The sequence below is a fragment of the Rhinolophus sinicus genome, linkage group LG04 (genome assembly GCF_036562045.2).
Source record: "Rhinolophus sinicus isolate RSC01 linkage group LG04, ASM3656204v1, whole genome shotgun sequence".
Lineage (NCBI taxonomy): Eukaryota > Metazoa > Chordata > Mammalia > Chiroptera > Rhinolophidae > Rhinolophus > Rhinolophus sinicus.
Genome location: NC_133754.1, coordinates 95,451,197 through 95,478,804, shown reverse-complemented (window position 1 = coordinate 95,478,804; position 27,608 = coordinate 95,451,197). Strand labels below are relative to the sequence as shown.

At 40.2% G+C, this 27,608-nt stretch overlaps 1 protein-coding gene across 7 annotated transcripts in view; it reads right to left on the bottom strand.

The window, feature by feature from the left end:
- The window catches only part of STARD13 (StAR related lipid transfer domain containing 13), a 492,881-nt gene that overhangs the window by 94,269 nt on the left and 371,004 nt on the right, over positions 1-27,608 (bottom strand). Inside the window, exons 1-2 of one of the 7 annotated variants that reach the window (XM_074330031.1) lie at positions 3,048-3,237; positions 272-428 (exon numbers count right to left, since the gene is read on the bottom strand). The exons of 4 other annotated variants lie outside the window; for them this stretch is intronic. In XM_074330031.1, coding sequence (XP_074186132.1) covers positions 272-314 — 43 coding nt within the window. In that variant the 5' untranslated portion in view covers positions 315-428; positions 3,048-3,237. Of the gene's footprint in view, positions 1-271; positions 429-3,047; positions 3,238-27,608 lie in introns of those variants that run through there. 2 more of the 7 variants (XM_074330030.1, XM_074330032.1) reach the window with 2 other exon arrangements.

Here is a 27,608-nt window from a genome sequence, read left to right as displayed (position 1 = left end):
AAAGGCTCTAGGGAGTCAAAAGAAGGAGAAAACACACCTTTGAGAAGATCAGAAAATGGTTAAGAGAAGCCTTTGAGTGATGGGGAGGATTTGTTAAGAAAGGGAAGAAAGGAATATTCCCAGAAAGAGTGACTTTAAAGTTTTTAAAGCATTTTCATGTACATATTATTATGTCATTTGACGTCTGCAAGGACCTAATATGGTAAAGTATGCATTCCTAGTCCCAGATTGCAGCAGAGGAACTACGAGTCAGTAGGGGGAAGTGACTTGCCCAAGATGACACGGTTGAGTGAAGTAGCTCGCAGGGCTGCCATGCTTCACAATTCAGTGAATAGTGCCCACGGGGATGGTTTTGTTGGGAGCATGGTGGTAATGGCAGCTGAGATTGGCAGGGCTGACTTCCGACTTCTGATGTCCTTTGCACTATACTTAAAATGAAAATGGTTTAAAATGAAAACACACTAATGGCCCTTATATTTTTACTTTTAATATTCTATATACTGTTGCTGTTATTAGAATATTTTGTCAAGATTTTATGTATATACACCGTATATGAAGATAAGCATATATAAGCATATATTGATTTAAATACGGTATGTATGTATATATAAAATGTAAGAAATATTAGGTACCTTAATTTGCACTATCACACATTTTTCTTATATCAGGAATTAAATACACATATCTATGTGTGTGCGTATGTATATATTTTATATAATATATATATTCTAGATATTTTATAATATATAGTATATATATTATATATAACATATATATAAAATATATATGTTATATATACATATATATTTTATATATATATATATATATACATACACATTTGACTGTACTAAACAAAAGCAATATTGCACTAATTTTAACTCAATTTGTAAAACTTCAACCTGATCGAGGAAATGACTAATACTTCGCAATGCCGAAAACTGTGATGCACAAATCAAAGGATAATTCCACACAGAGAAAAACGCTTGGTGCAAGAAGCTTCAAGAGTAGGCTACTGCCAACAAAGTACCGCTATATAAGATTAGAGAATTCTGTTTTTAGTGACCAAGAGTTTTTCAGGTTTTTCAGTGCAGTACATTTTTGTCCAAGGAAATGGGGGCACCTTCAAAAATAACATCTATACTAAAAGCTAACAGCATATGACATAAATATCTTACTGACATGTGAAATTGTCCTAGGAGACAAAGAGATGGCTAGAATTATTCGTTATATTGTTAAGCAGTGAAACATTTACTACAATGTTAGTTCTCTTCCTCGAGGTTACCGAGTTAGACAACATAGGGATAGTGGCTGAAATCTAAGACGTCTGTTATCTTGGTCCTTGTAATAAATTCAGAATGTCTTCATGAGATCTGATGTGGGTACAGTGAGAAATTGGCAAGTATTCTTTCACACATTAGAAAGAAAGGCTTGGATGCTACCCTGTCACGTCAGCATATGTCAGCACATGTGAGATTAGCTCACGCAGAATTTACTGGCTGGCATATCTGATACCCTCACAGACAGACACTAGTCTACACATCAAGACGAGCATGTTCCAGAATTTCACAAAGAATATCCACACACACATCCCTATTGACTTGCATAAGTTGCTCTTAGTCCACAGAGACCTCTGTCTACCGATACTTACTCCCTTTCATTCTTCAAATCTAGACTGTAGGAAATAGGGTAAGCTTCTGAAAAGACAGGAAGACAAAATGTTCAGCTTTCAGTTTCTGACTCCCCCAATAAGAGAAGACACAAATGTGGCATTCATTATGAAATGTGTGGAAAGGGCCCTGTACAAACCATATGGTTGTCAGTAACAGCACAATCTCAGTCAAAAGTGCCAAGAACACTAATGAGACCAGGATGTCAGGAAAAGCAGAAATCGATCAATACATCTCCCCCACTTGCAGTCGTCCCCACCATCAGTCACTACGTGTGCTCTATGTAAATGAAATCAATCAGCAAGGATTTCTGTAAAATGCATGCAACAGTTGTCTTCTAGACTCTACCAGAAGATAAATGATTCCAGACCTTGGACGATGGCCATTTTCCCACACACGCTACAAAGTTCTGACATCCATATTGGGCCACAACACTGAATGGTTTCTGCTTTTGCGGATTTACAGCCAGTGCTTCCACTTCTGGTTTGGACTAGACAGCCTGCTAACGCCAATGCAAAATAAGCCCCTTTTTGCCTGAGTAAATTGTAAGAAAATTGCCTTTTTGTAGTAAAGGAGCTCCTGTGATCCCCCTCAAAACTTTTTGCTATTGCTCATATAAGCTTAGCTTTCCAAATCACTGCTTTAGATCTCTTTGGAATTAGTCCCAGCTTAATAAACATACAATATATGATATCAAATGCAAACTACTTAGAATGTAACATACAACAACAAACACCGCAAGTCCAACTTTGTTTTAAAACTAATATGTTTGAAAATGTATTAAACATAAATAACAGGATCGTTTTAGATGGTAGCTGATGTTCTGGAAAAGAGTAAAAGGGTTTTTTAGAAAAATAAACTAAAAGAAGTTCCAGAAGCAGCTTCCTTTAAAAACTATGTCAACACAATAACATTATTTTGAAGGCACGCAGAAGTGTAGGTCATGGTTATTTACGTAACCAGTTGCATGTAATTAAGCATCCAACAAATAGCATTTCCTGCCAGCCTCTTATATCTGAGAGATGGACACTTTCTCACTAAATTACCTTTGAGGAAAGATACAAATAATTTTGACCATAATTCAAAAACAGAAAGTCCTATATCAATATCTATTGTCTAATTGAGATTTTAAAAATTCTGAAGTTAAATTAAAGTAAAATAATCTTACTGTAACTGCCAAATGTTCTTAAAGTGAATAATCAAAATGAGAGGCACTATTTTAAGTTTTAAATCCAGTTCTTGTTGAAACACTATACTTCTAAATATCAAATACACCACAAAGAAACTTTATATATCAATAACAAAACTCACAGTGCAAATAGGAAGTAACTGTTGTCTCACCACTACCAGGACCTCTTTTTCTATGGAATACAAACTTACTTTGTTTAAAAATGTCCTTAGGCTGTGTTGTACCTTTGAAACAAAACCACCCTCTTCTTCATTTTCTGTTTTCTTGAAAATTGCTCCTCCGAAACTGACAGATGGTACATCTGTCACTGAGTGTTTCCTCTTCGTTATCTCTGCCAGCTAATATTTCCTCTGTGCTTAGTTGTTGTCTGTGAGACTGTTCCACTCATTCTAGCCTGATCAATGGTTTGCCTGGTTGGAGGTTGGTTTTGGCCCCGCCTCCGGCTCTGAGAGAGAAAATGAAAACTCACAGCTGGATTTGCTATAAATCCTCTGTTTTAAATCTGGCTCTGCAGCTATGGCACATACTAGAGGGAAAAGCTGCCAGGCTGTCATAAACCAGGAGGGGCTATCCTCTCCTAGGGTTGCCCCCACACCAGTGCCAAGCATGTATGTTACGTAACAAATCCCATTTTAAGTTAGTCTGAAACTTCACAGGACAGGAGGAAGAGCTTTAAACCAGGCTTGGGTTTTTCCATGCCTAATGAGACTTAAAAGCAAATGCCCAGGACTGAAACACAGGCGCATGCACACACAGGCGCATGCACACACACACACACACACACACACACACACACACACACGACTCATTTTTAATATGATACAATTATGAAAACTGATTCCACAGAGAATATGGAAAGGAGTAAACGCCAACCTAGCCCATTACAAAACTGGTGCTCTTGTCCTTTTCCATCCTAAAACACAAGTCATCGTTCATATTCAGATGGCATCACACCTCCTAACCAACAGGATTTGCTGGTATTTAAACCACCAAAGAACTTGGTGAATGGAGAGAACACACAGATGCATTTCAGGTTCTAGAAGAGAGAAGCTTTCTCTATCAAGCAGAGTTGAACAGGTGAATGTGTGGCACCAGTCTGCTCTGTGAACCAGGGGGACAGAGGGAGTATTTTTAGACTTACGTTGTCTGCACAGCCAGAAAATGTAATCAAACCATATCAGGTAGATGGACTGCATATTTGGAGCCAATAGTGGACCTGCGTGTTACTGAAATAAGGCTCAAGATTTGAAGACAGCTAGGATCCAAAGCCAGAAGACCTGGATTCAAGTCTCAGTTTTGTTTCTTGGACAATGTCCTTGAATATAAAGGGCACAGAATAAGCTCTGGCAACCTCACAGGTGATTGCAAAACTAGATTAGGATCATAAAGTACTTTGCTGTTATTAGTCAATGTTTTTATTGTTCTTTTCAACAAGAGAGAGAATGTGAAATAAATATAAATATTTAATCTGGCAAAGGATGGCACCAAACTAAACACCGCAGGCTGTGATAAGGAAAGCTAAAGATAAAAGGATTCTGGGAATAATGTGCAGAGTATAAAGTGCGTGCTGAGGATACAGTAACTCAGATTTTGAATATCTGAACTTTCCATGAGAGAATATGCGGTCAGCATAGGTCAGAGGCGGGTGGAGAAGCAAAAGTTTGAAACTTTAGTCCTTCCACATTCTCACAATAGAATCCTGGAGCTGTCAGCTGCCATTACTCTGTGAACCCCTCAAGGGATACACACAACTGGCATTTGTTCAATAAGTGAATGAATGAGACACTGAGCTAGATAAGAGTTACTCATTCGAAAGGAGGGAGTGTGGATTATTGTAAGGAGCCAGAGCTTCAAAATGAAAAATCAGATACTTCAAGGTTGAGACTACCTGTGTGTCCTTCCTGTCTCCTCAAATGCGAGATTGAGATTTGCAAGGAAAGAGCCTTTCTAGGTCACTGAAAAGACACGAGATTTTGTTCAGGAACCCCTGATCTGATCCAGCTTTCTCTACACTCACCCCTACTTCCCCACTTCCTCCCGTGAGAACATCATCCTGCTGACAATGAGTGTGAGTCAAGAGCCAGGATGTTTGTAAACATCCCCTTAATGAAAGTACAGGGATTGTTAGGGTAAATTCTTCCTCCATGGGGATGCAAGTCTTTGTGGGCTGTGGCTGGCAAGCAGTAAGCTTTCCAAATCCAGTGGGACCCTGTCCCTGTGGGCTGTGGACCCTGGACTAAGGAAAGGCAGCCGACAGAGGCTCTTGCTCCCAGCCTGCCTGCCACCCCACTGCCAGGGCACTTCCGTGTTCTTGACTAAGCACGTGGGAAAGTTAATCTATTTCCAGAATGGCGTCACGTGCATGATCTCTTCCCCTCAAACTGCAGGATTATACCAACTTGGGGTAAGAGAATTTACTAACTGTGAAGATCTAATCTAAGAAATATCTTTCTACTCTTATAATATGTGAGGCGTTCTACCAGACACCTCCGAGGCTGCATGCTTCCAGCTCTCCAGAAGTGGACTTACAGTGGCACAAACGATTACAATCCAAAACAGGAGATGAGAACAGTGGGGAATAGAAAGAGTGTTTTGGGGTTCAAGAGGGAAGGATAGCATCTAGATTGGGGAGTGGGAGTAGGAGTGGGTGAATCCAGAAAACATGACTAGGGTGGTAGCATTAAAGTTGGGGAAGATTTGCACAGGCCGGACGAGAGGGAGGGCACTTGAGAGAGGACACCCCTAGAGTGATGAATGAGCTTTAAGGCACAGAAAGAGACAGAAGCCATAAAGCTTAGGAAACAGTGAACTATCTGCTTCTGCTGAAACGTAGGGAACATGGAGGGGAACCACCACGGGGGATGAGAGAAGTGTGGGGAGCAGAACTTACTGTGGAATGGCCTTGGATGCTACGAGGGGAGGTGGGAAGTTAATACTAAGTTCAACCAGCAATCGTGAACCCTTGGAGGTGTTTGAGTTCAGGTATAACATGATCTGAGCAGTGAGATCCAGAAAGCATGTTTATGAAGGAATATAAAGGAGACGGTAGGCAGACTGGCCCACTAAGGAGGTTACTGCAATAATTTAAGCAAGAGGTCATGAAGGCTTAAACTTGGAGGACGATATTAAAAAGAAGACAACAAGAAGGGTGCTAGAGGCAACTTGCATAGATATGAAAGTCAAGGGAGATGAGTCAGAGAAAATCCTACCTAGAGGATTGTTCCTGGAGATATTTGCTGACAGATGTACAAATATATTTGAGTTTTTATTTTGACATTATTTGTAGGAGCAAAAGACTGCAAACTACATGAATGCCCACCAATAGGGAACTTCAAAATAAATTATGGACCAGTCATATAACGCGACACGATGCAGAAGTTTACAATATACATGCTGCTACAAGAAAGCTGTTGTAAAGGGTTGGTGATGGGCCCCAGAGAGCCAGTGGGTAAGGAACATACACAGAAGACAAGTTGCCGGCGGAGAGTAAATTTATGACAAAAGAAGTGAAATACTGGGGAGTGGAAAGAACACCTGGCAAGGACCCCATGGTAGGATTCTACTCCCAGATTCGCACCTGTCTTCCCCAGAACCAAGAGTGGCACATTTTACAACTTACCCAAATGTATGTGTCAGCTCTGTCCACAGTCACCAACTCAAAGGTACCAGAAACCTAGAAACCTGCGTCACCCCGCCCTGCCCATCGTCATGGTCTAAAGTCCAATACTCATATGCCTGGGCAAATCAGTCCTCGAAAAGGAACACCATCCATGTTTGGTACAAAAGTATTTTAAGGATGATACCGGATGGTAAAGCAAATGGCATGGCATCCGAAGCTTCCCATTTTTATCAAACTCTGGGCATAAGAAGTCAGGCAAGCCTCACAAGCACCCTCCACGCTCAGGTGTAAGTGGAACACAAGTTCATAAAGCAAGTGCAGCAATCATCCATCATATTTCAATCATCAGTCCCTTTCTTTTCAATTATAGGACATCTTTAATGACCACATACAAGAAGTAGAGTCTAGGCTGATTGCATGGTGTGAAACCTCAACAGTAAACCCTGGGAGTCTGCGTCCTTTGAAAGGGCACCTGAAGAAGGGTATGGCTCCCTGGGGATTTTATTTTCTTGTTTGCAGAGACCAAAGCCTGACTATGAACTGTTTCTTGTAAGCTATGTAGCGAGGAAATGCACATCGAAGAAACAGGGACTCCACAGAGGAGTGCTGCAGGTCAAGGGAAAATCCATCCTGATGTAACAACATGCAGAAGGGTTGCCTTGTGCGCAGAATCTGTGCAAGAGCGAAATTAGAGCAGTATTTCGCAGCTGGTCAGGGCAGTATGGCTTCATAGATGAGACAGTATGTTCTCTTTAATGCAGGGAAAATCTGTACTTCACATCCCGAATGCCTGGGTTCCAATCTGGACTCTGCCCGGTACAGTCTGCGTGAGTTTGGACAAGTTATTTGAGACCCCTCATTATCAAATGGATAATAAGAGCATCTACCCCGCTTGGGGCTGTGAAAATTAAGTGGGTTAATATATGTAAAATGCTGGGAACATTCAATACATGTTATTTATCATTCCATAAGTGAGAATTTTAAAATATAGGTGATTAGGGCTACACTGATAGAACTGAAGCTGATTAATTGCAATTCAAGAAACAGAATTCTCTCCATGAATAGCTAATTACAGTATGCGTCTGTAATTTCAAACACCTGAGCAGATATGGTGCAACATTATGTGTGTGTTACTTAGGTTAAGCTGTAACCTATGTGCTGCGAGCATCTAATCAAACATTCATCATCTGAGGCAGTCTAGCTGGTATCCTAAGGAAAGAGCCTGTACTTCAGAATCTGTTGATATAAGCCTGGCTGGTACCATCTCTCCATCAACAATCTCTGCTTAGCATTCTAAGTGTCAAAAATGAGTTTCAACTGATGAAAATTCTTAGTGTTGGCTAATGTGCTCAGTGGATTTAAGATATTAAAGAAATATGGATTGGCTCAAAATATTTCAATGTAAAAATCTGGTAAGACCTTTTCCTGTATCTCTGGTGATAAAGCCCCAGTCTACATCCCTAAATGGTGTTAGATGTTTTATCAATATGACGTGGTTTTGGGGAGAGTAGTTGACCCTCCTTTGCTTCCAAATTTCTTCTTTGGTTACCATTATCTAGCAAAAAGAACCCAACAGTTGTGTGTGACCAGTATGACCATTTCAGTTCACAGATAAAGACAGCATGGGGCATGCAACCCATTTAACATCAGCAAAAGATCAAAGTTTGATTGGCTAAAGAGCTCAGGACAAAGATGTTTCTTTTGGTCATACCTGGTTTAGATACTAGATTCTAAGAAAGTCACTGCTTTCTTTTCAAGAAGGAATCAAAAAACACACTAGAAATGTGTGTTTTATTTGCATTATTTGCATTCTGCTACGAATGTAATTACAAATATGAAAACTTAGCTCTCAGCCTGTAGGATGGGTTCATTCATTTTTAATAAATTGTTTTGCTATCTTCACAAAGTGAAATCAAAGAATATGTAACACATTTTAATAACTAACAAAAATAACCTTTAAGGGCCGCTGGTTGGCACTGTTGGTTAGAGTATGAGCTGTTAACAGGGTTGTCGGTTCAACTCCCAGCATGGTGGGCTGCACCCGCTGAAACTGAAAATGGAAAATGGCGACTGGACTTGGAGCTGATGGGCCCTGGAAAAGCATAATGTTCCCCAAATTCCCCAATACAAAAATTTAAAAAACAAACGAACAAATAAAAAAAACACTTTAAAATATTTTTCTTTAAAATACGTTAACTACACCAAATAATGCTCATTGTAAAAAATCAAACAAAAGCCCGTTTTTATTCCCAACTCCTAATTCTACTTTCTTCCTTAGAGGTAATCAGTATTAACAATTTAGCATCTATCTTCCAAATGTTATATATATATATATATATATATATATATATATATGATATATATATATTCATATTTGTAAAATATACACATACATCTATACATATATGTACATATACACATATTAGATAATTATTTTCATATAAAAAGAATACAAAGTGCATTCTTTAAAGACTTATCTTGCTCACTTACCAATATATCTTGGAGATCTTCAAATGAACAAATAAGGAAGCTACTAGCTACCCCAATGGAACCCAAGAGACTATGTAGTGAAGAGTCTGGTACCAGCGAGGCCAGACCAAGGACGCAGCACTGCTCCAGAATGGAGTCACAAACCTGCCTGTGCCTTTCTTTATGGGCGGGTCACTTGTTCCCCCCGGAAGCCGAGATCTGGCCCTCCTGTTCCTCTCTAATAGTTTTACATCCGGCGCAGAATGGTACAATAGATAGATAAATGAGTGACCACACAAACTCACAAATGAAAAAACTGAGTAGCATTCAATTCATTTACTTGCTGCAGGTGACAGACTGTCCCTCTAGCAAGAACACGCATATTTGGAGTACGCCGGCTTTGTGTCCACCCCATTTTCAGCAGGAAGTAAACACCACCCTCTACTGTTGGGTTACTCCTACGTATGCAATGAAAATGTCACACTTTCAGGTTTGGACATTGAGTTGCTTCGGTGCTGCCAGAGAACAAGCAAGCGGGGACATGTACCAGTGTGCAGGGGTCCCGCAGACAGGTGAAGGCTAGTCCAGATGTGCACAATGAGGGCTTTGTGGCTTCCCACAGTGTCCAGTGGCATAGAACCCATTTTCAAGTTGCCACTTGTGGTTTTCAGGCTCTTAGGGTACTATGCATGCCTCCCACACAATTTCAGCAGCGACCAATTCCAGGTAATGTCGAAAACCAAATAAACCCACGTGCTTATTGTGCTTGTAAAACAAACTTCACAAATCCCTTTTCTAGCATTGAAACTTCCTAAACAAGCTATCATGTAATTTCTACTATATTCAGTCCCCTTTCTTGTTCTGGGGAAAATGTTACGTTTCATTATAAAATTATACATTTTTATTTTGCTGTTAGTGTTGTTTAAAATGGAAAGTTTTGTGAAACCATTCTGTTTTTAGATTGACGTGACCTACCCCAAATCTCTGATATATTCTTATTATGAAGCAAATCAAGGTAATTTGCTTGGCTACTTGCGTTACTGACTGTTAAGCCATATTGAGGCCAGGAGCAGAAACCTTATCTTAAAAGCCATCTTGTCTTGATCCTGTCTTGCTTTATCTCCTAGGGACCTGTGAACAGCCGGCCTGGCCTGCCTGTGGAGCTGGAGGGCTTGGTCATGCCCTGAAACCGTTTGTCAAGGAAAACCCCCTAAAGCATTGAAGGGGTGCCACCTTGTTTACCCCGCCTATAAAACTCCATACCCCTTTTGTTCGGGGAGGTTATGGTCTTTTCCCTCTTCTCTAGCCTGACCTCCCACAGCTCAAACACGCCAAAGAAATTCTAATAGACCAATTTTGGTCTCCCACGACTCATTCTGCGGTACCTAACACTGACCCTGATTTTTTTTTTTTAAGTTTCTTTATCCAAAAAGATTATATAAGAAAAGTCTGACAGTGTATCTGCAGCATGAGGCCTAAGAAAAACGAATCAAAAGCAATGACAGCTCTACATGGAACTCAAATGATAAGAACTTAGTTCCACATCAGGTACAGTTTGGAAACGTCAGCTCTGCTTTATCTGTGTGGATATTCCACTGTACATTTAGGATTTCTATTTCAGTATTTGTAAAATTCCAAAAGTTATAAACTTCTGGATTAAATTACCTAAAAAAGAAAGAGAGAGAAAAATTAGGGGGTGGGGGAACTTGTCAGCAAAAAAGTCAACCGTGCATTGGGAAGTCATATTGAAAAACTGGGCAACAATGGACGGCTCTTGAGATTATTATGCTGACCAAAATAAGTCAGACAGAAAAAGTAGAGAACCATATGATTTCACTGATATGTGGGATATAAAACTGAAAGCAACAAAGGAACAAGACAAAGAAACAAAAACTCATAGACAAAGACAATAGGTTAGTGGTTACTAGAAGTTAAGGGGGAGAGGGTTTGATAGAAGAGGGTAAAGGGGGTCAAATATATGGTGATGGAAGGAGAACTGACTCTGGGTGGTGAACACACAATGTGATATATAGATGATGTATTACAGAATTGTACACTTGAAACCTATGTAACTTTACTAACCATTGTCACCTCAATAAATTTTAATTTAAAAAAAAGAAAAACAGCAAACAAAATCATGTGGTACAAGATTCACTGTGTCCACAATGGGCTCGGGATATAAGCAACAGAGAAAAAGGGGGCGGGATCTCCATTACATCAACCTCTTTCCTACAAATCTGATGCCCGGGAAAGCTGGCTGGTGGTTTCTATTGTCAAGACAGGGGAGGTATATGAAGTTCAGGGGTTCAGCAGCTACAGACCAGAAAAAGTCAACAGCGAGGCAGAAGGATAAACTACCTGCTGGGGCGATGCCAATTTCCTGCATTGTGTTCATAGCAATACTACAAGAAGGGGTTTGCCTTTTGGAAACTGGCACTGCTATTCTTCAGGAGTGTCTATCCTAATTCTGTGTTTGTATTTTCCTTTCACCCCTACTGTCTACTAACCATTGACCTGTAAATATCAAATCTTACACTGGTTTAAATTTTCAATGGGGTTATCTTTAATTCTGAGCACAGAAATCCTGCTTTAATTATGATGCTAATGACCATCAACAATGAAGCTGCAGTTTCCAAGAACAAAGCCTCTGGTCACAGGCAAGCCAGGCCGATCACTTTGTAAACTGGATTTCTTCCACTGGTCGGAAGATTATGCCCCCTCTCATTGCCTAACCCAATTTGTATGTAGCCTAGAGCTTTGACTTTTATTCAGGGCTACCATCAAAATTGAGCGAAATTTCTTTAAAAAACCCAGTATCTCTTTCAGAGTTCACTTTGAAATTTCAGAAGGAAAAAACAAAACAAAAACAAACAGACCTAAAGTAGATTCTGAAACTACAAGGAACACGATCTATTTACAACTTTGCAAACCAAAAGCACATTCCCATGTTTTGGTTCACATCTGAATGCTTTCTAACAAGGGCTCTGCACAATTTGACTGAAATCAACGTGAAAACCGAACATGGGGGCATACTTACCCAAAAGGGTCAGGAATCGTAGGCCTGAACTTGCTTCTCATTTTGCTGTGACGCCTGGGTGGCCAGGAGCTTTATGGGCCGCTATAAGGCATTTAATAATGTGTTCGACTTTTAAAATTGTTAATCGTACTTATCAACACAGGCAAGCAGCACTGGCCACAAAAGATTAGCTTCTCCGTCATAATGCTCGCAGTAATCCGAACACAGGAACCTCAGCACAGAGTGATAACTGTGCTAGCCGGCTCCGACCTTCAGTGACTCCACAACTTATTAAAAACCTGAGCTTTCATAAATCCTAGATTTTCTTTTCTATCACCACACACACACACACACACACACACACACACACACACACACACACACCCTTCCTTCTCTTGTGATAGCAGCTAAGACCAAACATTCACAATGCTGTCTGCTGTCTGAGTTTTTCTTTAAACAACAAGGATACGTTTGAAAACACAAAGCATATTTTCAGTTTCAAGGTGGCCTCTACTATCAAGAGATTCAGGTGCTACTGATCTCACACAAAAAGATGTGTACAACAATCAGGAAAGAGCCTGGTTTCCAGGGAAACTAAACCTTGTTTAAATCCTTTGGAAGCATTAGAGTCTAACTGTAGTTTTTCCCCCAAGACACACAAACCGTTGCTCCCTCGGAAAGAATATATTTAGAGAATAAGAAAATGCTTTGCCCAGCTCAGAAGTGAGTGCATCAAATAATTCAGGAATAGAATGAGTATTTTGGGGTGGGGGGGAGGGGGAAAGGCACCTAGAGCTGAGCTTGCTAGCCTCTGATTGGTGGAATCTTGCTTGCACTTAAGTACTCTTAAAAAAAAAAACCACATCCTTCATCAGCAGATGTATTTCTGCTTTGTTGGAGTCATGCTGAAGTACCTCTTCTTGAAGCACAGCCTGTGTTCTTAGCCGGTCTTAACCCCATAAGGCTAATATTAGCTCTACTTCTATACAATGAAACAAAATCAGTAAAGGTTCATCTTCTATTTCAACTCTCCGCCAACTCGCCATACAGTGTCCTCTAGATAACCTCTAAGCATTCACTTTGTAATATACATGATTTTCTTTTTATGCCAAACCTGATGACAATCTGTTCTGTTGACCATGGCATAATCAGAGTTTGGAATCACAATGCTGGGACACACAATGTTCATGAGATTTGAGGTCAGTTTCATCACTTGAAGACATGGCTGCTTCATGGGCTGGATATGATTGAAGAACAATGAGACTATAAGACTATAAGAAATAGATAAATCTCACTTTTTAAGTCTTCAAAGGAAGATATAGTGTCATTTCCATAAAGGATTTGAATGCAAGCCATACCAAAATCACACATAGACCAGATAGCTCCTTGGGATGAAGAATGGTTGATAATACAGAGGGTACCAAAAAAATGTATATACATTTTAAAGGAAAAAATTGTAATACTCAATATATACCCATAACAAAAGATGAAAACAAGTCATCTGTATACATTTTTTTGGTATCCCAGTATTTCACCGTATGCCATCCATCATAAACTACAGGTCAAGAGATTGAAAAGACACGTCCCATCTCCTCAGCTCTTCATTTTGGGTGTCATTTGCAGATTGGGTAGTGCTGACATACCACTGGGGAGGAGAGGGCAGACTGGAGACCTCCCCACCCTCAGAGCTCCCACCTCCTACCTCCATTGCTCGGCTTCTTCAATACCATCCAGCCTGCTCCTGCCCAATGTGCCACTGGTCAGGGAGACCAAGGACCATTTATTTTCTGGACAAGAAGCCAATAGGGCCGCTGAGAGTACACAACGACATTCGTGAGAGGCTGTAGGCCATACAACCATCAAAGTCAAGGAGAAACCTGTCCCTCAGGGCTTCTCCACTCAACGCTGTGCCAGTAACTGGGCTGTCATCAGATGGCTCTTCCAACACACTAAGATTCAAGGGGGAACCTAGAGAGTGAGAGAGGGCAGTGCAGCCCATGCTGGGTGGAGCCAGAAATATTTTAAAAGTATTTAAAAAATTTGTTAAGAATATTTTCAAAATTCGTTAAAAATATTTTCAAAATTCAACTTAGGATTGATTTTTTTATTTTTTTATTTTTTTTTTAATGCAGCTTTACCGGAAAAGTACCAGCCCAGGCACTTTGCTAGGGTCAAAGATAAATAAGGCATGACTTTTTCCATCAGGAAGTTCTCAGCCTAGCAAGGCAGGTAAATCAAGGAAGTGATTCTTTGTAAAGGGAAAGACAATGGATATTAACATTTATCAAGTGTCCACTTAATGGCAAAGCTTGGAGCAGACTACGTGACACACACACATACACACACACACACACACACACACACACACACACACACACACACAATCTCATTTTATCCCCATTTCATGGATGAGAAAATGGAAGCTCAGATTTCAGTGATGCACAAGACTACAGAGAGGAGGTCGCCATCTCCGTGTTCAAATCTAGGTCTCGCTCCGATGCCTGTAATTCCAAGGCCTGTGCTATTCCTACATGATGACCCCTGTTTCCCTTCCCTCGTCTGACTTACAGCAACCTGTTCATCCTCTCTGCTAAATAAAATACTATAACAAGTGCTGCAAACAGCCTAACACACCCAGGGTAGTACATAAATTCAAGATGGCATTCCTGCCACATATCTCCTCATCTTTCATTTAGTTGTCTGTGAAGAGCAGACAGCAATGGCGATATTCTTGAAACTCAGCTTCGAGATTTTAATATTAAAAAGATAGAAAAGGACACTTTGTGATAAATACAGATCAGGTCACATCATTCTATGCGTGGTTGAGCTGAACAACATTATAATCCCCATAAAATGATTTCTTTAAAAAGAAAACCTAAAGGTAAACCTGGAACGTGGGTGACTCGAAAAGTAAGGACATTGGAAACATACTAACTTTTAACATATCACAGGCCTGTGTTTACCATGTCTACTGTATACAGAGTGCTGCTATGTAGGTGCTAGGGGCTGGGTATGAACATAAGAAAAAGAAACCACAACACCACTTTCCGTGGAGTGGAGGAGATTATGCCCGTGAGATACATGGTAGTCCCAGGGTGTGACTGCAGCCCCGGGAAGGAGGGAAAGGTCCAGTGTGAAAATACACAGCTGCAAGGTCCCAGATTGAAATACCGGTCGGCAGAGAGACCCCTTTTCAATCATATTCCTGTTTCACCTTATCAAAAAAGTTACAATCAGACGCCTCTCCCTGCTTTCATTTTTTTCCTCCATAGTACATTTCACCTTCTACCACACTGTTTGCTCATTCATTTGGTTTAACACCCATCTCTCCTCGGAATAAAAACTCCATGAGGCAGGGACGTTTTTTTCTGTTTTGTACACTGACTAATCTTCAGTGGCTAGAACAGTGCCTGGCACATAATAGGCATTCAAATGTTAGTATATGTGCTGCTGAAGCGAGCACAAGCATTCAAATGTTAAGCCAAATGAATGAATGAATCACGTGACTGATGAACACACATGAAGACTCCATGATGGCATACATTCAACGGCTAGAAAAGTTCTTAAAGTAATAAGGGAATGAGTTTTCTCAGGGTCATGAAGCATCCATCTGAAATTCGGGGGAAAATCTGCATGTATTAGTTTAGGCTTTAGACCATGAGTATTAGTTGGTTCTAGATCACGAGTATCAGCTGACTGTAGACCATGAGTATTGTTTTACAGGGTGCAGATCCCTTACAAAAATTAATGGGTTTACCACAAATACCTTTAGAAAACAGATGACTGAAAGCTATCCAGGTCACACTGCCATTCATCTTTTCTACAACTAACAACACATTTAAAAATAGCACTTTTACATTAACAAAAAATGTTTGCCATCGATAAAGCGAACATAGAATAAGTTCTTGCAGAGACTGTAAGAATAGACAAAACATTTCTGTGAATATCAGAGGAGAGGTTAGATGGGTTCATAATAGCCTTCACATCCATTGAAATAGTTCACTTCCCCCCACCTCACCCCCACCCTATCCACGTAGGTGCTGGAAGAGTATTCAATAGCATACAGACTACTGAAATAAAAATACTCATCATCAACTTTAAAAAAAATTGTGGTAAGATACATATAACATAAAGTTTACCACTTTAGCCATTTTTAAGTCTACAATGCAGTGTCATTAAACACTTTCCCATTGTTGTGCTGCCATCACCACCATCCATCTCCAGAACTTTTTCATCCTCCCAAACTGAGACACTGTCCCCATTAAACCTTAACTCCCCAGGCCCCTCTGCCCAGCCCCCGGCCCCCACCATCCTACTTTCTGTCTCTATGAGTTTCATTACCCTAGGTGCCTCATATAAGTGGAGTCTAACAGCATTTGTCCTTTTGGGACTAGTTGATTTCACTTAACACACTGTCATCAAGGTTCATCCATTGATACTAAAAGGTATTCAATATGTTCTTTTAATTTAGTTCCTGTTATAAATTATTTGATAAATTATGTTTGATTTCATAAAAAAACTTCCAAGCATTTATGAATGAGGCTAATATATATTAACAGATACAGAACATTTCCAGAAGTATCTTTTGTTATCTTTTCCCCACAGCACATTTAATATCCATTTTTCCTGGGTTTCTATTTTTCTTTTTCTTCACAGTTCTCTATGTTAGAAATGAAGAAGGAAGGAGTCATCTATATGAGCTACCCATATAACATATAAATGGCAAAGCCCTAACATTTCTCAGCCATTTGAAATTTTTAGTAACCAGCTAAATATTCAAAATCCCTCTTTGGTGATGAATAACGAACGCCACAGAGAAAACGCATCAGCTACGTGAAAATGCCTGCCTGAGTCTCACTGTTATCCTTATTTGTTTCCAGGTTGAGTCTTCCTAAGACTGAATTAATTTTGTGTTGTTCAGTGGCCTGTGAAGGACTGATAAATTAAATGGCAAATACAATGCCTTCCAAAGGGAAAGAGGGGTTAAGAATCTACTTTCTATTTTGGGATTACTGCAGAATTTCATTTCTGAAAACAGACCACAGATTAATTTAGTTAAGATCTGATAGTCAACTAAAAAAACTTTGATGGAAGATTTCCAGCTTGTTCTAGATTACCCAGCACTTATTGGCAATTCTGAGAGTTTGGAGAAAGACATTAAAAGAGTTATCTGAGGATAACAGTTCACACAATGCACTGAGAGGTTAATACATAGTTTTAACCTTGGTTCTTCAAGGATAGTGTTTTCACATTGCTGTCATAAAACAAAACTAAAAACAAGCTGGATACACTTTAGAAGTTCATATGTAATACATTTCTGTCTGTATAGGACAAACATACTTGAAACAAAATTAATGCTACATGTAGTAGTCAAAAATGGGGGTTCTGGAATCACAGTGCCTCTGTTCATATCCTACCTCTACCACTGCTGGCAGTGTGCCCTTAGCAAGCTACTTAGCATCTCTGTGCCTCAGTTTACACATCTGCAAAATGAGGATGATAATGATACCTATGCCATATGGTTGTTGTGGCAGTGAGTTCACACATGTAAGCACTTAGAAAAGGGCCTAATACATATTAAATGGTCACTAAAATAAACCATTACTTTTTCTAGGTTTAGGAATTTCCTAAATTTCGCAAACCATGGGCTTGCTAAGGGATAGTCACTGCTGACTCAAGAGGTCGTAAAATAGGCTTGGTTGAATCAGATTCCCAACCTGTGAAAACTAAACTGGGTGACTCAAAACACAGTTTGAGTCCATGACAGGAAGTAAAGATAGCAGTTAAATACCTTAATTTGTCAGGGGAGGAAGCTGTTTGAGTAGTTGTTTGAGTAGTGGACTGAAAGTAACCCACAACTTGTGGAGCAATGCAAAGATAGGGAATGGCATGCAGCCATGGTATGGAGACAACAGGTCTTCATAACAGATCATTCCAGGTCTTCATTTCAGTTCCATGGCCCTGGCTGTCTTATTTCCTGGTCTTAGAATTGAGGAACAGCTCTGTGGCTTTACAATCAATACTGTATTAGTCAGGATAGGCCAAGTTATGCTTTGGTAACAAATAACTCCCAAACCTCAGCAGCTTAACACAACAAAAGTGTACTTCTCACTCCACCAGGTGTGCACTGAAGGTTGGCCTTGGGCTCGGGTCAATCTCAGACCCTCAGGGACATAGGCTATTGGAGACTTCATCCCAACAACCACCACAGCAGTGGGAAGGGAACATGGAAGTCACACACTGGCTTGAAAGTTTCTACCTGGAAGTGAATCTGTCACTTCTATTCACATGTCACCAGCCAAAGAAAGTCATGTCGCCATGCTTAACCTCAAAGAGGGAGTAAAATCCCACCACATGCCTAGAAAGAGGGCTATATTCGAATATTTTCAAATAGACGACATCCTCCCTTTTATGGCTGTGAGAGCTTAAATGGGTCTCTGTTTCCTCAGAAAACAATAGCAATAGCAACATTCATAGATATAGATATAGGTCACACACATGTATAAAATATCACTGTTCCTGATCATTGCTCTCGAAACTGTGGTCTTCTGAATAAGCAGATCTCCTCCTCTTCTCTATTCTGCGTAAATATGTGTTTTATTTGAACTTTGATTCCCCAGCTAGAACGTCATTTAAGCCATCCTACTCTTCAGGAACAAACGAGAGGAAAAGCTGAAAACTTCAAAAATGAGGTATTTCAGGATAACTGAAGAGATTTCTTGTGTATACCTAAGGATTTAACAGTAGAAATTCTGAACTTAAAATAATAATAATAATAATAATAACTTTTTTGGGATGGCAGTATATTTAAAATGGTTATGTATTTTTCTTTCTTTTTAAACAAAATATACATATATAGTTTAATATTTTCTTAACTATGGAAGATCAAGATCAAGTATTGATTCATTAAAAGTACACAGTAAGCAAATATATTTAACAAATATATACACATATATTTGTTATATATACACATATATATGTCATCTATACACACACATATATATGTCAGATACTGGCAGTACGTGAATAATAATAGGTCTGAGGTCAGAGTGCTGAGTAGGGTCTATGAGCCAGATTGGCTTTTCATAATTATTTTCTTCATGAACCACACTCATTAGACTTATTTGTAAGGTGAGAATAAATAAGCCAATTTGAAGGATCTCAGGTGCTGTTCTATGATGCAAACCCAAGAGCTCTGGTGAAAACCCTCATGCTGCCTCATGTACGGCCCTTTCCTTACAGCTGACACTGCCACGTAACTGAAGTTTGGGGAAGTGAAACATCGCTGTATCAGGAGCTTAGAGGTATTAAACAGTTAGCGTTTCCATTTCCTTAAGCAGGATTATCTTTGACATGTTCTCATTGTTTTCTAAAATACTGCCTTGTGTTCTTCTCTAAATCTTTTCTTGAATTAAAAGAAAATTCCTCCATATTAGTATGTGTCTTCCTTCTAGCCTAATTTTGCCAAGATAATTTATATTTGCAAATGTTTAGATCTATAGTTTAATCTTATCCTTCCTTTCATTTTTCAAGTATAACTGATGATGTTTGATTACAAATTTAGAAAACCATAGAACTGAAGTAACACTTGCACCAAATGGTTTGTTCAAGCTCCAAACGTGTTCCTAGAGATTAATTTTACTTGTGCTCTTTCATTCTTTTAAAAATAAATCATCCTTTCAACTCAAGTAATCACTCCAATTCCTTCACTTTTGCCTCATAGAAGTAAAAGGCTACTGCTAGGCTGTTGCCAAAAGTGTTAGGATATTTGGGCAGTAGTTTTCAAATTTGATTATTTTATTAAATTAAGAGAATTCAGTAAACAAACAATTGGACAAAGTATATAAATGCAATATTCAGCCTAGTCCAGGCAAGGCTTAGACAAAAAAGGTATTATCCTGATCCATACTATAAAAACATACTACCCTCAGCCATTTCTTAAAATAGTAATTCTTAATCTTTTTCGGGTTTTCAAGAATCTTACTAAAGCTCTCCCCATTAAATATATGGCATATGTACATACATTTTTTTCTTATAATTTCTAAAGTTTTGAAGAGACAAGAGGTCACCAGATTAAGAATCTCAGCTCTAAAGAAAATTAAACAAAAACTAAGTGGGCTCAGCAATCACTCCGTTCCCAATGGTTTGGTGACTGGGTGCTTTTATCAGCCTCATCCACAATCTGTGAGCTTTGCTCAACTCTCTGACGTGAATTCTCAAGGTGTCCCACAGCAGGTAGGTGAATTCTCAAGGTGTCCCACAGCAGGTAGATATTCGTAAAGTCATCCTCTTTAAAGTTTCGTCACCCGTCCTTTCTCTTCTAGTTCAAGGTCTGTCTTGTAGTGATGGACTCATAATAATTTCACTGTCCTCATGTATAGCTCAAAATATGATCTCAGGTGCTTAAACTCTGTACAGGTTTGAACACAGGGCTAATTTGTTCCAGATCTACTTTCCATATCACTACCTTGAAAATACTTTGTAAATTTAATCCATAAGACGGTATGTGAAAGATTGAAGCTAGTCTAATTCTAAGGGAAAATAGACATTACTACATATTTGGAGCCAGTATTCTACCCCCCAAAAAAACAACTCTCTCACCAGTAGAATTGCTTGATATTTCTGTTCTTTTTTAATACCAGGGCAAAGCATTTCATTTCATATTCGCAATAAGGTTTACATTTCAAATACCCTGAAAAAGGTAATTCAGGGCCTTCAAATCATTTTAAGCTGAAAACAACTGTGGAGGGTGAGGAAAAAGGATGGTAGGAAGCTGGGTGCAAACTGAGACAGTAAGGAGAAAACATGGCCTACTTCCCAAACTCCAGTTTTACCCACAACGAGCACCATAAGGAACAGCTATCAATTCAACAACATTTTCTAAGTGCCAGGGGCTGTGTTAGGGACAGCAGACAGAGTGTTGATGAGAATATCGTAAAGGCAACACTATATTAATGTACGAGATCAAGGTCCAGCCCTACAAATAGGCAGAGCCTTTACAAATGAATTTAAATAACAAATTGAACACGTGATTGAACGTGTGATAGCTAGTAAAGCTGAACAGTGTAGAGGAGTGGGGTGGGGAGGGGTGTTACAAATGAAAAATAGAATTTGACTTGGATTTGTAAGGATATGAAGAATTCCACCAGGTAGGAAGGTGGTGGATGAGAACATAAAAGCCAGGCACCGAGGCATGAAGAGCACATGGAGTGCTCATGGAAAATCACCGAAGGCTGGAGAGAACCCCGGTGGATTTGGTCTTTGGAGAAGTCTGGGGCTGTCTCTGGGCTACTTCCCACACCTTTCTTTATAGAAGCATGTTATTTCCAACTCTTTTTAGTGAAACGTTTAAATTATATATCAGAAATTCCAAATTATGGATAAAAAGTGAATTAAGAGTACAAATGATTTTAAATCATTATTTGAAATTAAAATTCAGCTGCTGTTATAAAATAGGGACTAAATGGACAGAGAAACTCAGTTTAACTGACAAGCAACAGTTCACAACTTGACAATACTCAACCAAGAGTTTGATTTCACCATTGTTCTTAATTTCCATGCCTTCAAACACACTATTATACTATTAGATAAATCTAATGAAAAACATTTTTGAGACGCCCTAATTCGTTTAGGTCACGCCACAGGTTTTATATTTGAACACAAGATTTCTGCAGTTCCACTACATGTCCACTAGAGGCCTCTGAAGAGCTTTTTTCCCTATTATATCGCGTCTGATAACCAAAAAGGCCAGAATTAACACAAAAAAGAAATACTGATCAAACATCAGTAAGGCAAAGATCGAATTGATAAGTCACCTCACAATTAGCACCACAATTATGGATACAAAATAAAGAAAATGCAACACTCTAGGATATTGAATGGTGAAACTTACAAAATGACTAGTAAGTCCCTGAAAGAGCAAAGTTAAAAGAGGTGGGGTTTTGAAGGCTTCAGCAACAATTCCGAAAGGCCACCAGGCTCTGGCAGCCTTCGACTAGGTGGAAGTCCTCACCAAGGGCTGAAGCGGCCCTTATACTAATTGCCCATGGCCTGTAGCGGCTTCTGAGGCAAGGGGGCTTTCAGATCTTTAAGTACACACTAAATACAAAAGGCATGCAACCAACAGAGGGAAGCTTCCTGGGTGGGAAAGCATCTGGGAAAGTAAACAAAGCCGTAATTTAAGACAGATGGGCCAAGAAGGGACTTCCTATACAGTGACTTGACTCCACGGAAGAAAGCAGGGAAGACATGAGATGCAGTGAGAACTCTGAGAGGACACAGACTGAAACAGACCCTAAGGTGAGGACTGAAATAACTCTCAGCTTCAGGGGATAGAGGGGGACTGAAGGCAAAACAGGAAACATAGTCAATATGCAAAGACAGCTGCAAGACCGTGTGCGCACAGAAAAAATTACTAGGACAGATGAGATGCCTTGCCATCGTTCTCTTATCATCTTGTCACTCAAAACTGGGCTTCAAGCCTTGCCTTCTCAAAACACATAAACAAAAACACATTAGAATGCACCCCCCCCACCAACCCACATACACACACACACACATGCACACACAACTCCTATTTACAGAAATGACCTGTTTTTCACTAGGTTTGGTTAATTAGCAATCAGAAAAGAGTTGTATGGGGTTTGAAGAAAGAACCCTTTGTTTGGAAAACCTGTGAAAATATTCTCTCAGCAGCTTGTAACTTTCCCCACAGATCACCCTGGCCCTGAGGACAGGCCCAGGTGCCAGAGGCCTCTGTGATCCCACACAGAGCTCACATTCAAAAGCAGGTCTCTTTGTTGTCCCCTAGGAGTTAAACCTTAATGGGTTTACAATTTGCAGGCTTTTGGGGAGAGCAGCCTGGCGGTTGTTGCCTGATGCCAGAAACGGGGCAGAGACAAGGCCTGTGAATCCCGCAGCTGTTGTGGCTGCCCGGAGAGAGGAGCAGTTGCCTGAGGCATTTCAGAGACCAGCAAGGACTCGGGGGTGACTTTCGGAATCCTGGAAGTGAATTTGCTATTATTGCGAACAGATGGTCGTCCACATGGTAGAAGAAGGATTTGGGAGCTAATGTTCTCGGTGAAGACCGTGGCAAATGGAAATTCACTGAGTCTTAATGTCCCCAAATAAATCCTTCACAGGAAAAGGATCCGACGATCATGTACTATCACTGTCTGCTGCTAGTTAGCTTACTGTCACACACCTGCCTTCTTCTCAACCTCAATCACAATCTGGGTAGGAATAAGCCAGTACATGTACTTCTTACCTTGGTCAACAAGGAAAGTGGGTGTGACACCTCCGGGGAAAATAAGGTAAGGACTCATCGTGGCCCACTGGGTTTTGTGGGGACACCTGCCTTCAACATTAGTTCTTCCAGCCTTTATTTCCGGAAATCTCTTCATCTTAAACAGACACATGGACGGTGGGACAATGTTGAATGATTTTGAGAGTGGAGATTTCACAAGCTCCTTTTGCAAGCTATACACACCCCCTCCAGCATCCTTCCGGTCAACGGCTGCTTTTTGATACATGGAATTCTCTTCTGCTGAAATCTCAGCCTATATCCTGTTATTCTTATGTTGATTCATCTGAGAATCACATTATCTCCTCCAAAACACTGTTTATTTAGTCCATTATGATGCCAAGGGTCAGCCATTACTCATTTTGTATCTGAATGATTAATTTCTTCTGTTCAAACAAAGTACGGTTAAGTACCCCTGATGTATAAAGCCCCAGCCAGACACTGGAGGATACAAGGACCATGACTGTAAAAGGCTCAGAAATCTCATGATGGAAACAGAAAACACTTGGGAAAGAATTCTAACACCTGAGAAGTGCTAAGAGAGAGATGTAATTCAAATACTGTGGTCATATGAGGAAGAGAGAAAATGAGTCTTAATTCCTAGTAGAGAAACTGAAACATTAGTTTTGAAGGAGATAGAATTGAGTTGGCCATGGATAAGGTGATCTACCATTCCAGTTTTAAAACTGGAAGTTTGAGTCCCATGAAAACCTTCCATTGGACACCCAAACAATAAAGGACAGTCAGAACTTAGAATTTATCTCAAGAGTGAGACCTGATGAGGTATCATCTCAATAGCAGTGAGCTGGGGGTGGTAATGAGTGGCCTGGCCAGGCCCTGGAGTTGTAGTCTCAGCTGCCCTGGGTGCATAAGTTCTGGGAAAAGGGGTGAAGACATTTGGGCAGGAGAGTGGGCCCCAGCCTCTCACTGTGCATCTCTTCTATGCCCAGTACACTGCGCAAGGCACCACGGAGATAAGGCCCAGGGCCGGGCACACAGGTGGTGATGGAGTGGCTCTCTGGACAGTGGCTGACAGCTTTGCAGTCTGAGGACTTCCTGAGTGCATGTCTGGTGACTTAGTCAGCTTCCTGCCCTACAGGCATATGCGTTTCCGAGCCCTGTGTTAGGAGTAAAGATGCAGGGAGCTGATTGGAGGGTTGATAAGTTGTGTTGTGGACCTTGAGCATCATAATAAAAACACTTATAGCATGCTCTCACATGTACTATCTCATTTTTGAACCCTATCCAGACCCACGAGGTAGAAAACTGAAAGTTTAAAGAATGGCCTTGGTCCCATGGCCAGAAGGAGCAAAGCTGGGATTCAGATTGCAGATAGCTCATTCTGATTCCAGGACCGGCAGCATTTCTCCAACTATTTCATACGACAGAGCTTTATCTGAAATGCTAAGTTGTTTCAGAACCTAATAATTCAGTGTCATCTCAGTGCGTATACTCTGTTCAGTCATCCGGACTGGTTAGTATATTAAGTCTCAGACCCCAGGACAGATTTTTTTTAAAAAGCAATCACTCAATTTATAACCACTTGTCTCTTCTCTTCTGCCCCCAGAATCTTGCAATCATACTCCAGAAGCCTCAGCGATGTCTCTGACGCACCGGTTAATGCACAACGTACCGTTTGAGGCATGGTGGATGTGCCGGAGATACGGAGGACTGTACTTATTTATACAGAGGTGTAGCTTAAAATTATATGCATAGTTAGAAAAATTTGCTATGCTGGTTGTATCTCAATAGACTTTCTTTAGCTTTCTGGTTATGGGTCCCCACTGAAATACAGATGCTCCCTGGCTTACAATGGGGTCACATTCCAATAAACCCACTGTAAGTGGAAACTATCAGGAAGTTGAAAATGCATTTCATATACCTAACCTGCAGAACATCACGGCTTAGCCTGGCCTGCCGTACACGTGCTCAGAACACCTACATTAGCCCACAGTTGGACAGTATCCTCTGGTCACTGCCCAGTGTCATGAGAGATCTTAAGGCATATCGTCAGCCCGGGAAAAGATCGCAATTCAAAATTCGAGGTATAGTTTCTCCTGAACGTGTATCCCTTTTACACCACCATAAACTTGAAAAACTGTACGTCATCCGGCAGACGTCGGCTACCATCTGCAGTGAATACATCGAGCAGCTCAACGTCTACCCCTCAGAAGGGAGCACTACCAATGATTACGTGCTTTTCTTGTCAAAAGCTGATTTTTCTGTCCCTTTGTTCTCAAGGGGCTTTGAATTTTATTCTTTGGAGTAAATCTCCAGAGGCTATAGGAGCCACCCCACTTCTTCGCATAGTTCACCACCAGCCTTCCTCCTTCTACAGCTCAATGGCTTCAAGCACTTCGTGCCGTCATCTGTCTTCTGCTTCCCACGTTCTTGCAGATACTTCAGTGAGGAGATCCCTGACACACTTACACAACTGCCATGGACTGCTTGTTAGTCAAATGGGACAGCTTGCTATTCACCCACCTGACAAGATTTTTTTGTGAAAATTAACTATGAGGTGAAACAGTAGGCCAATTTTTTTAAGGAAAGCTAAAATACTGAACTTTCAGCTCCCAATAAATGAAGCTCTCTTTGGCCTAAGGCAAACTACCTAAAGTGATATGTCAGTTTTTGTGTGTAAATCGAGGCCAATAATCATTACCCAAATCACTGGGATTGGCAGGTTTAATCAGTTAAAACTGAAAAGTGCCATGAAGAAAAAAATTGCTTTGTAAATGCTCCATAACAACAATTGTACACAGTCCTAAGTGCTTTTAACTTCAAACCTTACAACTCTTTTTGGGGTATCTTTATTCATTCTCTGATTCCATCCCTATCCAGTTTTATCTACTATAGAAAAAAAAATTGATGGCAAATTTGTATGTATTTTTCTGCATTTCTTGCTTTCCAACATTTTAAGGGTAGTAAGTATTGTCAAAGAAAATGAGAAAAAGCTCAGAAAATAACCTGCCTTGTGATTTCTTTGAGACCTTGTGGGCTCAGAGTGGAATCCTCAAACCAGCAGTATCAGAAACACTTGAGACCCAGCTCCCAAAATGTGTCCCTAGGCGCCCGGGTGCACGGCAGCAAACGCACAGGGCACTGTAGAGTATTTACAGTTTCAAGGGACTCATAGTGACATCTGTCAGACACCAAGAAAACTACTAGTTCAAGGCAGTTGACAGTTTCAACATGAGCTCCTCTCAACAACGCTCCTTTCCCTGATGCCACATCTTTGTGAAGCTGGGGCTTCAACAGTTGCTGTGATAAAATCAAGTGCTGTGTTGAAAACCAATGTGGGGTACCAAATAGGGGGGTGACATCCAGAATCCAAGGTCTGAGAAGTCATGCAGCATCCATCTGGTGCACATAGCCCATTATTAAGTAATTGGTTATTAATAAGGAAATGAAAATATTATTTTTTCCAATTTGAGGGTATTTTTTTTTTTTGAATACCTACTTTTTAAGGACATAAATGCTTTTTAAGTTATTTGGATCTTGCTACTGAATAAGCAAAACAGTTAGGTACTTCTTTCAACTTAGTCTGGCAGTCTTACTTAAGGGCACAGTGAAAAGTTACTGAGACATTGAGAGAACCATGAGCGGGGAAGGTCTGGGAACCTCTGATGTGAGAACTTGCTATAAATGCAAACCCTCAGGCCCCACCCCAGAATTACTGACTCTGAACTCTGGGGGTAGGATGGTCTGTGTTTTATCCAGGCCTCCAGGTGATTCTAATATACATTGAAGTTTGAGAACCACTGCAGTACTGCATGCCCTACAAGCAAAGCCAGTTGTGCAAGGGCAGGGATGTTGAATTTGTAAATTAACATCAGGCCAATCTTATTTTGAATGAAAAAGCACAGAAATGGCCCTACTGGGGCAAAAAAAACAACTCCCCCCCAAAATAAAAAACCCAACACCAAACCAATTAGTTGACATACATGCACATATTGATATAGATAGAGATAGAGATAGAGATAGATATAGATATATCTTCCAGTCATTTTATAATTTCAAAAATGATGAACACTTACTGGACTGTAAATAGTTTGTATCTTATCTTTAGCCCATGGCATTCTGGAGAGCCCACAATGCCTTTTGATTTCTAAAAAGTGAATCATTCTATTATTGTTTCAGATTGTTGAGAATGAATCACATCATTTCTTTCAGAAGACAAATTTTAAGGCTGGCTGTTGACAGGAATCTGATTTACATTCTCCTTTGCCTTAATACCAAGCAGGACACACCCCAAAAATGTTGTGGGTATTGCTGTGGAGATGAGTAAGGAAGCAGGAGGGACCAGGAGCCCATGGGGCGTGGTGAAAACACATGGTTGTTTTAGT